This window comes from Dipteris shenzhenensis, chromosome 18 (genome assembly GCF_047967505.1).
Source record: "Dipteris shenzhenensis isolate YYH24624 ecotype China chromosome 18, Dip_SZ_1.0, whole genome shotgun sequence".
Taxonomy (NCBI): Eukaryota; Viridiplantae; Streptophyta; class Polypodiopsida; order Gleicheniales; family Dipteridaceae; genus Dipteris; species Dipteris shenzhenensis.
In genome coordinates this window covers 42293390-42307046 of record NC_141613.1, presented here as the reverse complement: position 1 = coordinate 42307046, position 13657 = coordinate 42293390, and the positions used below count along the sequence as shown (strand labels likewise).

At 42.4% G+C, this 13657-nt stretch overlaps 1 protein-coding gene across 1 annotated transcript; it reads right to left on the bottom strand.

Annotated features, from left to right (window-relative positions):
- Positions 1–2484: 2484 nt before the first annotated feature.
- LOC147891251 (uncharacterized) lies at positions 2485–4689 on the bottom strand. The gene is made up of 3 exons (XM_087389533.1): positions 3921–4689; positions 3253–3656; positions 2485–3129 (listed from the first exon to the last, which is right to left on the bottom strand). Exons 1-3 carry the CDS (start codon positions 4030–4032, stop codon positions 2647–2649), a joined length of 999 nt encoding a protein of 332 aa, XP_087245659.1. The 5' UTR covers positions 4033–4689; the 3' UTR covers positions 2485–2646.
- Positions 4690–13657: the final 8968 nt, after the last annotated feature.

Here is a 13657-nt window from a genome sequence, read left to right as displayed (position 1 = left end):
GCATCTTCATTGTTTTAATGATGCTCTTTTACAGTACAAAAAGTACAGTGCATTATGGTCATATGGACGACATTTTCGCGTGGAACGCATCGATTCAAAGAGAGTCACGTATGATTGTGGAGTCATGGCTAACTTCACACAAGATAGCCGAGCAAGTGCTTCGGATACCAATCTTCTCTCCTCACAGTTGGATTATTGTTGGATTATTGTGGAACCATACGCGACATCTATGAAATTGATTTCAGACGATTTACTATTTTCATTCTTGATGTAAAATGGTTTAGAACTACTTACAACGGTCCCCATGCGACAGTGAGAAAAGATAGTAGCGGTCTCTTTGCAATAGACTCCACCAAACATTGGACCGATGAAAGTGATACTTTTGTTCTTCCCGAGCACTGTGAGCAGATGCATACTAATGATTTAATTAGTCGAAGCTTTCGTTTTTAAAGTCCATTGATATATATATAATTGACGACATTTGGCACGTGATTTTTCATCTTCAATATAGGTGGCTTTTCATCCGGATCGTTCTGATCTAAGATGGTGGTACGTGATCCAAGTTGCACCACGAAGTAAGCAGATTTTTGAAGATCGACATGTGGATATGGAGATGCCACTACCAATGCCGGATCCAATTGATGAATCTAGCGAAGAAGATGTAGATCACCATATGAGGCAAGAGGAAGATGCGCATAATGACATCGCACGGGAGGAGGATGGAGATCACGATATTGACGAGGAAGACAATAATCATCAAGATCAATCACTACACTTAAGCTTTATTGAAGAAGATGATCAAATACTTTTAGGTGAACGTACGATACTAGAGTACGATGATGATATAGGAGATCAACTCGGTATAGAGTTGGAGATAGACTTGCTTGGCGCCTTAGACTTGGCTCAAGATGAAACAGTTGATGTAAATGCTCTTATTTGATTTTTCTCATCTCAAACTTGGACATGAATATATGAGCTTCAAAGGCTTGATGTACATGCTCTCATTTTTTAATTCTCTATGAGCTCAAACATGTATGAAAATTTAAAAAATTTTGTCATTGGAAAAAAATAATTTTTAAGGTCTTTTAAAAAAAAAAAACCTCTGTAAAACGTCGCTATAATATTTTGTCTCAGTGTCGCTATATAGCGACTTTTAAAAGTCGCTATATAGCGACCTTTAATAACGTCGCTATATAGCAACTTTTGGCAAAAGTCGCTATATAGCAACGATTTACGAAACCCGATTTTTATACCGACGATTAACGCTAGGCAGACGCTAATCGTCGGTACGTAAACGTTGCAATAGGATGCGTGTGTAGTAGTGGTTGGTATATTGAAGGTTTGCAGTAGTATGGCAACCCTTAATGTGGGGACAAAATTGATGGGAACATCTTGAAAATAGGACCCTCTCTGACATATACTCTCAATTAGTGAAGGGATGCTCTAAGATACATGTATTTTTGTAGCTTTTCCAAGTTTTTCAAAATCCTCAAGGAGGTATGTATAGCAAATGTTTTCTCGAATGGTATTGTGTGTGTAACTTTTATTTGGACATTAGTAAAATTATTTTAAAGGCAAATAGGCATCTTGTCGAGGCATTTCATGACTTTTGAAGGTAAGAAGCATAGGTCAATATGTGGTTTTCACACCTGGCCATGGCAATTCATCCCTAACTATTTTGGATGGAGAGGAGAAAAATGAGTCAAACAATTCTAAGGTTTTAGAAACCTGTAGTGTAAAGGTTAGACATCAATAGAAAAGTGGGTTCGGGAATTTAATCAGAAGTCTGATTCAGAACGAAAGAAGACCATCAATCAGGATGCCATGATTGTAAAACAATACGCTATTTTGTTCTTGGAAGAGGGATTCTACGACTGAATAATCATACGTATTTTTAAGTCTGGCCACAATTTTGCTATTGACCGTCAAGCTGTAAACCAATTACTTCATCCCTATTATAATACAACTCTCTAGTACCAAAGCATAGATTGCACCCCCATTTTGCCCAATTCGGTCTGAAGTTTCCTAAGTGTCCAGACTCCTCCAGAGTACGCTCTCCAAAGCATTAAGGCTTATATAAACTCAGCGGGTAGCCATTGACCTATTGAACTTCTCACTGAAGTTCTCAGCACTGATGTTAAACAGGCAGACATACAATCCCTGACACAAATCCAGCAACAGGTTTGAGTAGATGATCTTTATTGCTCGTAGTTTGGCCAGTTCCTTTGGAACCAAGCCAAAGCTACTGATCAAGGTGTGCCCGTACATCTATGGCAACCATTTATTGCACAGTATAATTAGCACATCACACTACCCTAAAGCATCCAACCCTGAGCAACAGACCAGTTGTAGGACACAACCTTGGCTATACTTTATTACATCCATTGAAGCTCCTCGGAGCTATCACAAACATAGCAGCAGCAGTATTCTGCTGTTCTGCACTCAATGAGAACAAGAGAGATGGTACTCTGCTTCAGCTCTGCGTTGAGAGTTAAAAGGCTCCCATATACAACCTGATATACATGTCTATATGTCTATACAGAAGTACTAAGTAAGGAAAAAGCAGCTTGAATAATTTGCAGGAGCTCCATGGTCTTGAGGCCCAGAAGCTTGAAGGCCTTCCATGGCGGCAATGAGGTGGTATAATCACTCACACTCGCACCATGCAAAACCAGGAGGGGACTGATCCTCCCAGCTGAAGAGAAAATTGCAATCTTCCAGGCAGACGCCACTAGCAGCCAAGTGCTGGAAGAGCAGCGGATTAAAGATGTTCCCCAGTAGATCATCAGATGAGAGGAGCGTTGAGTCATCGATCTTCATCAGTGGACATATCATCGTACTGGTTGTGGTGGCGAGGTTGATGTCTGGCTGTGCATCAGCTTCTGCCGTTGCTGATGATGGATAGCTCCTCCCTGAGTCTTGGACTTCGCTCTGATCATCTGATTTGGTGGGATACGTGAGCTCAGACTTTTCGCTCAACAAGGAGGCATCCTGATCTGAGTTCTGCTCTCCACCTTCAACATCCGCAGCTTCTTTTGCTACCTTCGTCATGCCATCTAACGCTTCCTCCATCCCATGGTAGACGCTAGGACTGCCTGAGCTTTGCAGCAAGGCCGTAAGTCGAACAATCTGCAAGAATCACCTGCAAACGATCAGTAACACAAATCGCCTGCGAAAATTCGCAAGTTTGATCTACCTCATCCTATCCGCGAGCAATCGAAAACACAAGCTCAAATGGCCCAGTTTCTTGACCTCAGCTTGCAGCCTCTTGTTCTCCTCCATCACCACCTCGTTCTCTTTCAGCGCGGTCTCGTTCTCTTTCACCGCTGCGTTGTACTTGGATTTCAACGCTTCATAGTCCTGCTCTAACTGCTTATTCTTCCAGCGAGCCCGCCTGTTCTGGAACCAGATTGCAACTTGGCGAGAACGCAGCCCTAGACGCTTTGCTATGACCGCCTTCCTCTCCGGCTCCAGTTTATTATCCATCTCGAAACTCATCTCCAGAAATCTCACTTGATCAATCGTCAGCCGGCGCTTCTTCTCTGCTGGATTGGCGTGGTCATCTGCCGTGTCATCGTCGTCAACTTCCTCATGCCGCTTCGGCATAGGTTGAAGTTGGCGCTTATGAAGCCCTCTGCCGCCCGAGCTGAGAAGATCTGTAAAGAGAACAGAAAACAGTGGGTCTCATTCCCCTGTAAATATTTTGCACCTACAAATCGACGAAGAATTGCAAAGCAAAAGAGTCCTTGGAATGTAAGAGCAACTCGACTGCCTGATAGACCAGAAGAGCGAGGGACGGTGAGCACAAGAAAGACTTCACACAAATTTGAAAGACAATTCGGCAAACCAGAAAGTGACAGAGTGAGCCCAACAGCAGACAGAAGGCAAATATTGAAACGGCAAGTATCACGAGAAAGAACCTTGTGAAATCGGAGAGATTTCGGGAGAAACCAGCCCCATCACAAGTTCACCACGGCCATCCTTACGGAGCTTCATTCCCTCATCAGATCCAGCCGCAACACTCCATGCCATCACTTCCGCAAACACGCCTCCTGAACAGAAACAGATCTAGAGCCTCCCAGCAAAATTACTCTACAATTCTCAAGCTGCCCCGCAGCAGATTCGGTCACTCTAACCCCAAAAACGCTGTACAGAGAGAAGGGCAGGCGAAGGGTTGCAAAAGTTCGCAGGAAGCGGCGCCTCCTGCAGAGAGGCGGGGGAGAGCTACTGTTATCTGCAGGAGCCGGTGCGGAGCTGAGGCAGGGTGCGGGGGTCACTGAGGTGGATAACTTGTTTGGCCATTTTGAAACCGATGGGGATTTCGAGGCAGAGAGCCATGGTGGGGGGAGGCAAGGCGGGGGGGGAGGGGAGGAGGACTTCAGCTCGGGAGGAAGGGAGGAAGAGGAAGGATGGAGGCTGAGGGAGAGATGGAGCAGCCGGAGGGAGGAGGAAGGGAGGGAGGTTTAAGGGGACGGCAGGGAGGAAGAATAATAAGCGAGGAGAGACATGGAGAGGAGGAGGAGGAGGAGGAGGAGGAAGGAGGGAGGTGGTGAGGAGCTTAAAATGAGGGAGAGCGACGGAGGAGGATAAGAAGGAAGGAAGCAAGCAAGCGCTGCAGAGGCGAAGAAGCCGAGAGAGAAAGTGAGAGAGAGAGAGACAGAGCAGGACGTGAAAGGTGGCGATGGAGATGGAGAATGGGGATGGAGAGAGAGCTTATAGAAGACGGCGCGGATGATATCAATCACAAGGCACACTTGCTCGTGCTCCTCCTGCACAATCAATCAATCAATTTGGCTCTCTCTCGCCATTCGCCCTCTTCACATACTCTCATGCAACAGAAAGATCGTCCATCACACGATACGCAGAAGTCTCTCAATTACACGACGAAGGTGACGAACGTGACAAACGCGTCGACGTTGATGATGGATGAGCACACTCCTACTAAATATGGGCATATATATATATATATATATATATTTTTTAATGGAGTATATAGTTATACATTATCTTATTTTGTATATACTTATATATACTCTCTTCTCTTTCTCCTTATTTATATATAGTCTCCTCCTCTCGCTTCCTCCAATGCAGCCCATAGTGACAACACCACCACAAGCTCATGCCCATGGCCAACCAAACTCCAAAGTTTCGAGGCCACTTGAGCGCGCGCTCTCTCTCTCTCTCTCGCTCTCTCTCCCCATTTGGGGGTGTTGGGTTCATTCATCAATTCCCATCCCACAGATCCATAAGCTCTCTCACCCTCGACACATGCAGCTTTTTTGGGATGGTTCAGGCCTATCCGAAGGCAATCGGATGCCTGACTCATGCAATCACACTTCAGCAGCAGGCAAGAGAGGGATATCCAACAAAAATTCTTCTCTCACCTATCGAATTTCAATCCTAACATGTGCCAGGAACTTCGATAGGGTCCTGTGAGCTGAGGCTAACATGTGCCCCTGATTCCGATTACATCCGGTAGGAATCTTCTATCAGAACAGAGACGTGCCCGACCTATGTCTTCCTCTTTCTAAAGAGACATTGCCCACCCACATTTTTGCCACCCTAGAGAAAGACTTCTAGATGCCCAATCCATTTAGGGGTGTCTGGGTTCTCACACATAAATTTCGACACTACATGATGTTATAAGCTCTCTCTCTCTCTCTCTCTCTCTCTCTCTCTCTCTCTCATACACAGACACACACACTCTCAAGGACCATTTTTTGGGTCCTCAAACAGTAATAATAATCATCATCATGTCTCTTAAATCCAGAAGATTCAGTGAATTTCTCTGATCTCTCAAAATTTCTCTAGCTAAAACAACAAATGAATAGAGCTAAGATGTGGTCAAGAAACACTTATCTCATTAGGCTGCGGAGAAAGGTGGGTCTGGTTTTCCCTATAGAAATTTTAAATAAGGCTTCTTTGCTCAACGCTATTCTCTTCTATTCAGCTCCTCGTGCTATTTGATTAATTCGCCTCTTTCACTTTCCCTTTTGCCTCAATTAACCTAACGAGTACTAAACATCCTCAACCACTCCCCATTTGAAGGTGGATGTTTTATTCTTAAATTTTGGCTAAGTCTTAATCCATGGCTCTAAGACCTTCCATCTTCTCCTTTCATTCCATTAACCTTCCATCTCCTCCATTCCATTGTCTTTCCACCTCCTCCCCAAAGCCTCCCTCTTGTCTTTCCACCTCCTCCCCCCTCCAAGCCTCCATCCAAGAGCACCTTCTTTGTGACACGTGGAAGGCTCTTCTCCTCCAAGCTGCCACGTGTCCTCTCCTTTTTTTTTTGTGTCAGTGGGTAATAGGTTAAAGATTAACCTATGTCCTATGCCTCATTTTCCATTCTCCTCCTCAGCTCCCTCCCCTCTCCCTCCCCTCTCCGCTTTGAGGCATAGAGAGGCTTTCACACACCCCGCTCCTCTGAGAGCCTTTCAAAGGCCCTCCTCTTGCTTTACCTTCCTCTGCCTGGGCTTTATAGGAAGCTGCAAAAGCTTCTGGAGGGTAAAAGCTTCTCCAAGAAGTTGCCCAGCTTTTGAGCTTAATTTTTAAGCATTGTGCAATCTCTCTACATATCGTGCTTAATTTTTACATACAGCGAGGCTTAATTTTTGTAAAAACCAACCTCAGGGGCACGCAGAAATTAATTAATTTGGGGTTCCCAAAACAATTCATTAATGGGGGGTACCTATTCTCTTATCGCAACGAAACAAAGAGCTTACTAAAGTAATGTTTCTGGTTCTCTTAAGGCGAGGCAAAACTCTACAAAAGCAGCAGCCGGATGCGTGGGTCTCAATCCACCATGAAAAATGGCATCAATCCACCATGAAAAATGGCATCGTCTCTCTGTGCTCTCATATCATGCTTTAACCCACCGGTAAAGGCGAAGAAAAAGATGGCAGGACTGGCCCCTGATCATGTCCTGTGGGTCTCACTCCACCATGAATGAAAAGTTTTATCGTTCTCTCCAATGACCATGTGCCTGCAGCCTACATTCATCAGCAAAGCAACCTTTAATCGTCATTCTGTCTCTCTACTATCTTGCGTCTCAAAGAGGTCCGTGGATCAACTTGCAATACACTTATGGTATATAATATATCAATATGTACGTGTGGCTGCTGACACGATAAAACAATTGACACAACAGTTGCCTCCCTCTCTACAGACGGAATTAAACTTACGTCTTGTCCAAAGGTGTCACGGACTCCTGTGTGCACTGTGTTCTTTGCGTATTCTCTCTCTCTCTCTCTCCCCCCCCCTGAAGAATCTAGTAGCAAGCCTTTCTTTCCGTTTCTTCCTTTTCTTATGCTGATTTGCCCCTTTTTCATGTGGACAGTGGGCACCGTTCTTTTTGTCATCAAACTGAACGGCTTGCAAAATGGGTGGACAGTGTTTGCGAGCGTTTTTATAAATGGGTGCCTCCTGTGCTTTTTGAAAAGGGCTACTACAAGCATCTGTAAAGCTGCTCTCCGTAGAGAAGGTTATTCAATTCAGACAAACATTTGCCCTAGCTGTAGTCTCCACGAGAAGGTAGCTGTACTTTAGTTCACGAGAACTCAACAGTGTAGCCGGAAGCTAAACAAACTTTATCAGGCACATCAAAGTTTCAAATCGACATTTCTTCAGTTTTTTGTGTTTCTGTACAATTGTGGCAAATTTCTGTACAGTTCGAGCCCTGGTTGTGAGATGTAAATCATGGCGGGAGGATGATCTCATCTCCCACCTGCCCCCGAGATTTGAAGGTTGACGTGGTAATTCCTGGTCTTTCTGTTTTTAGTTTTTGCCCGTCAAACAAAGGCAATTTGAAGGTTTCCTGGTCCAAAAAACTTTGTGCTTTTGCCTGAAAATTTTGCAAAATGAAGGCTGTTTCCGTCAAAAATGATTTGCTGGTTTGCCAGTTAGCCCATTCAACAAAGTGGCCGGTGCGGCGGTGGCTGGTCCTTCCTCATTCATGGCCAACTTGCGCTCCCCAATAACGAAGTTCGACCGAACCTTTCTTTCACATCACCAGGTTTTTGTCCCCCTCTTTCTGAGCCCTCAACGTTGGTAGAGTTACCATCTAAAGGCTGGTAGAGGTACCATATAAAGCTTTGTCTCATTGGCCTCACATCTCAGCTTTTCCTCCATGGAAATTTTTGCGTGGCAGCCTGTGACAGGGCCCCTGAGAATGCTCGTGTCCTTCAATTCTGGAGCTTTATGTCCAAAAGGCTGTTTCCTAGCTCACAATCGTTCACAACCTTGTTCATGACAACGATAACTGTTATCGCTCTTGCTCCTGTTATAGCTTCTTGCTCTTGCTCACTACCCAGGGTGCGAGAGCTTGTCAGCGACAGAGACCCGAAATTGAGAGAGAATTAGACCACCACAGCCACCTGATGCTCCCGCTTCCCATGCCCCTTCCTCCTGCTCTCCCAATCAGCTTTGGCCAGATTTCTCTCCCCTTTTGACCCTCGGCCTCGCGAGTCACTCTGTCGATGTGGGTCTTCACCCTTTTTTCGCGTGTCTTGTTTCCCTGTCTTTTTATTCGCTCTTGCTGTCCCACACAAGCACGCCTCGTGCCCCATCGTCGGCAATTAGATTGTAGCTGTGCGTGTCCCTTCATGCGAAGCTTCCAAGAAGATCTAAATAATCTCAACTTCATCTGTAACTGTGCATCCTGCTCCTCATCAATGGGAATTTTGTATAAGATACCGCACCATTCAACGAATTTAATGGTTTCCATTGCAAATAATCAAAATCTTAACCTTTGCGAATGACTTTTGAGGGGTGCTTCTCCTAGCCCAGTCACGTCAACTCACCACAAAAGCTACCTTTAATTCACCTATAGCTTTCAAAATCAGGATTTGATTCTCTATACCTTCCTCCTCAATGGACCAATATGTTTTCTATTGCTTCCTATTCTTTACTCTTCAAAGCATCACCTCTAAATATGTCTCCATTCTCTTTATCCATCTTAAGACTGCATCCTAATTAAAAAACCCAATCTTCCCTTAGCTATTCTTTTGTTGTCTTATCATTAGCTCACTTACAGTAAAGTAGATGCTCCATTTACAAAATATGAGTCCTTATCATATCCACATAAATGTCAAAAAACGTGGATTCCTTTGGTTTTATATTTCTTGAAAGCAAGTAAGGTCATGCTTGCTTTAAGACGTGAAACAATTATTAAACCATGATACGTACCAAAGTGATTCCTTAGCATAGGCTTTCATTAAATAAAAAATGTGCACTCTATAGTGATACATGTAGATATTCCCAGTGTTATACCACATATTTTTCCTTTCTCTTGGAAAGGAAATCCTTGTTTTAATTAGATTTCCCTCAAACAAGAAAGGGCATTGTTTGTGATTTGTGAGTTATGTGGCCACTGTTATCATGCCTTGGCATTAATATTGAATAAAACAAAAGCGAAAAGGCAACCTTAGACAAAGTCTCTCACAAATGCGATCATGATTTAAGCTTGTTGGAATAATGGAACTCTTTCTATTTTTTTAAAAAGAACATGTACTTTATTTGATGACAAACAATTTCCACCTTAGTACGATTAGTAGTACAACCTTGACTAGATTGATGAAGCATCAATTTGAAGTTCAAGTTTTAGAGGTAATGACATGACTAAAGACTGGCAATAACATGTTTAGGTTGGGTATATGCAATGTCCTTTATTGTTGCCTCAGAGTTTAGAAACATGAATATAATGAGTGTTTTCCTCGCGATATCACCAACGCATTTGAAGTCAAGCTTTAGGGATGATTTGTGTTAGTATTCAATTTTTAAAACCTTAACATTGTGTGTAATTAGAGGACTATAAAAGTAAAATCTTGCTTGTGCCATATCTATTTAAATTTCAAATGCATCTCCTCATTAATGGGCCCTTGTTCACATCATTTGAGTTGAATAATATTGATTATTTCATTTAAGCCACACTTGCACCTCGTACATCATTAATCAACTCATTGTAATCGTGTGAAAATCAACAAGAAGAAGAATTAGTATGACAAGATAAGTAGGAATCCATATGCATGTCTTCCATATGGTTAAAAAAACAAGAGCTTTCGGCAACATACAAGACTTCTTCTTTTTTTAACACGAATTACATGAAATAACATATTATGTTAGTGCAAGTCATAAAGTATTACACTTGATTAAAGATTGGCTAGTAGAAGTTGAATATTGTTTATAATTTGGGTATTGGACTTATACAAAACATGCATATTGCATTCACTAAGCTCATGTCATTGTTACAAGCAACACATCTGACTATATGTTTTATTATTTGCAAACCACATGGCAAGCTAGTGGAACACCCATTTTAGTATTGCTATATCTCCTTTAGAAACACAATAAGAGTTGTAACAAGGATTTTTAGTAATCATACTTCTTATAGCTAAGGTAACTATGCTACTTGATAACATAAATGTGGGACTCCCTCTACTGCTTCCTTAGAACATGTAAACAAATAGTAGGTACTTGATCACTAGAGACATCTAAGAGCTTGTTATCTGAAGGAGACTATGCAAGCTTGGATGAGAAATTTTGATGCCCTAATAAAAAAAAACTTTTGAAGATTCGCCAGGATTTGAAACTTTTATGCAAAAAAATTTAAAGTTTCGCCAGGATTTACATTTTTTACTTCAAAATTCAAAAAATATTTAAAAGTTTACTACATCCTATCAATATTGTGAAACTAAAAACCTAAGCTCGATAAAAATTTGCCACGATACTAAGGTATAAGCATAGCTTCGATAAAAATATCCATGTATGCAACATAACACTCTTGTCCTGTAAAGGAACATAGTTAACAATTAAAATTTTCCAATGCAACAATAATAAAACAACACAACTCTTAATCAAACAAGAAATGAGAATAAAAAGCAAACAAGAAACAAGCCTCATTACCTGGTTAGATTTGCCTTTACATGCATGTATTTCCCATCGACACATGCAAATATGTGTGTGCATACATGCCCTTGTATGTATGCATAAATATGTTCTCACAAGCCTGCATGCACATGTGCATATCCACATGTGCATACACATGCATGAAAGGAGACTTGTAAGGATACATGCATGTGTTTGTGGATGTGCATTTATGCGTACTACGTGCTTGCGCACCTACATATGTGTGTGCCTCTATGTATGCATGTGTGTGTAAACACATGCACACACATGTGGACCTCCCTACATGTATGTACACACATGAACATATCCTTGCTTGCATGTGCACCTCCATACATGAATATATTTAAGCATTCATGATGTGGATAGGCATGCATGGATGCACACATGTGCAAGCACATGCATGCATGCATGTGTGTGTGTGTGTGTGTGTGTGAAGGCACAACGCGCATGTGGTCTTGCATGTTCAAGAGGATGAAGGTTTAGACGTGTTGAAGGAAACTTTTGTGTGTGTGTGTGTGTGTGTGTGTGTGTGTGTGAGAGAGAGAGAGAGAGAGAGAGCACATAGGCATGCATGTGCATGTGTGTATGTGCGTGCACGTGTGTGTTGGGGGAGGGGGGGGAGATGTTTTGTGCAAAAGGTACATTATGCAGCCAAGGGTTTTTTCAAAGTGGTATCATGGTAGACGAGCAACATAAGCAAATGCATTTGGAGAATTCTCCTCTTTATTACAAGCAATAGATGGTTATGTATGCCGTGGTCTCCACCGGAGATTATCCATCTTTGATTTGGCATTGTTGCACACAGTGGGGTAGACGGGATTTTCCTCAATGCTTGGGGAAACTCTTGCCCAAATTAGGGCATATTTGGGCAAGGTGGTTATCCACCTTGGAAAAATGGGAACTCTAACATTTTGCATAGTTTGGAATGCGGATGTGCCCACACGTGAAGTAAAGTCAACAACTCAACTTTATTAATATGCTCAAAGATCTAGAATTTATTGTTTCTAAATGAGCATCTCATTTGTCGCCTTCGCCATCTCAGTTTATTGCTTTTGAGCCTCATCTTGGTTGGGCTTGGTGTTCATTAATGCTTATTCTATGTTGCAGCTAGCCTTGATTGATGCTACAACTATTGAGGTTGTCATCCATGGAGCTCCTTTGGCTCAAAATCGGAGTCCTTTTCTCCTCCTTCTATACGTTTGGTTGAGAGGGCTTGATGGGATTTTTGACTAGTTGGAGGAGCTCCTCTATCTTCACTCATAATTGAGTTGCATTGTTGACAAATGCCCTAAAAGATGATGGACACGTCATTTAAAATTTTTTCCTAGACCTCCATGAGCTTTGCCTAAGGCCATTTCCACTTGTTCTTTGAGAATATCGACATGATTTTTAAGCTCAATGTTCAATTTAGATAGCTCGTGGCCATTTTCACTTTGTGCTTGCAATTCTTCACTTTCTTTAGCTCTTATTTAAGCAAACCGGCCTGGAACTTTGCTTCTGCAGCTTGGTGGATCTCCCATGTGCATTCCTTGATTACCTTTGACCCCTACATTGACACTTCATCCTTTTTGTCATGCAGGGGCCGATGATGCTTTTTGCCTCTCCATTCTAGCACTCAGATGTTGCACTTTGAATTCTTTTATGCTAAGAGGTTGGAAACTTATACTAGAGATGAGGGCCATTATGTTTATATTTTGGTAAATCATCACACACTTGCCTCGGTACATCTTGATCTCTTCCTCGCTCATCACAGCACGAGGGACACATTGCAAGGAACCCAATTTTATGAGGGTATACCCATTCGTTCTCCCTAATGGGATGATTCTTCTACAAGTCCCTTTCCCTTCTCAATGACCATTGGTTTGAGGGCTCAGAAATTTGCTCAGTAGGTGCTCTTTATCTTGCTATTTGCCTTGTCAATTTGTAGTGGTGTTGGTGGCCATTTGTTCCTTTGTGTTTATTTCTCTCGTCTGTTCAAGGATAGCTCAGCTAATAGCTACTCTAGTAGCTTGGTTTGTTTGGTCAATGATGTGCTTGATAGTTCTTTGCCTTTTCGTGAGAGTAGAGAAATATGTGTGTCCACTTAGGATGCCATTTGGTTTCCTAACCCCAATTCCTCAACTTGGTCTTGGATAGGCAAAGTCAAAATATTTGCCCAATTCATACCCTCTTCTTGCTACCTTCAGTGCTATTTTTTCATCACTTGCATGTGATGGAGGTGTGGAGGGTCTTTAGTTGTGGATCCTCTCCAATAGGAAGAAAAAACATTATTGGCTTCTAAATCCTTTTCATTGTTTGTGATGTAGCCTTGGCCTTGTAGCTAGGCTAATCTCATTGCACTGTGCATTTGCTAGCTTCTAGGAGTCATCATCCTTAGCAAGCACTTTGAAGGTGAAGGATACTTATGACTACTCATTGGTCATGATTTTTTTCCCCTTAACTTGAAATATTTTTGTTGTAGTGCCATATGTGTTCATCGTCTCAATCACCATTGCATGGTCAAATGCGAGGCTCCATGGAAGCTCTTGAAATTCATCGAGTCCCATAGGTGAAGCAAGTTTGAGTCAACTAATTGGCACTTCTTGTTGTGGCAGTGGTTGGATATTGATGCACTTTGTCTTCTTGACCTTCACATTCCTCATCATTGGACCTTCATTTTCTTCTTAGATCCCTTTTTCTTGGAAGGGATGCCCACAATTTCGGCTTGGTATGGTTGGTTGCCATGAGATTTGGGAGGTGGTAAGTTTGGACA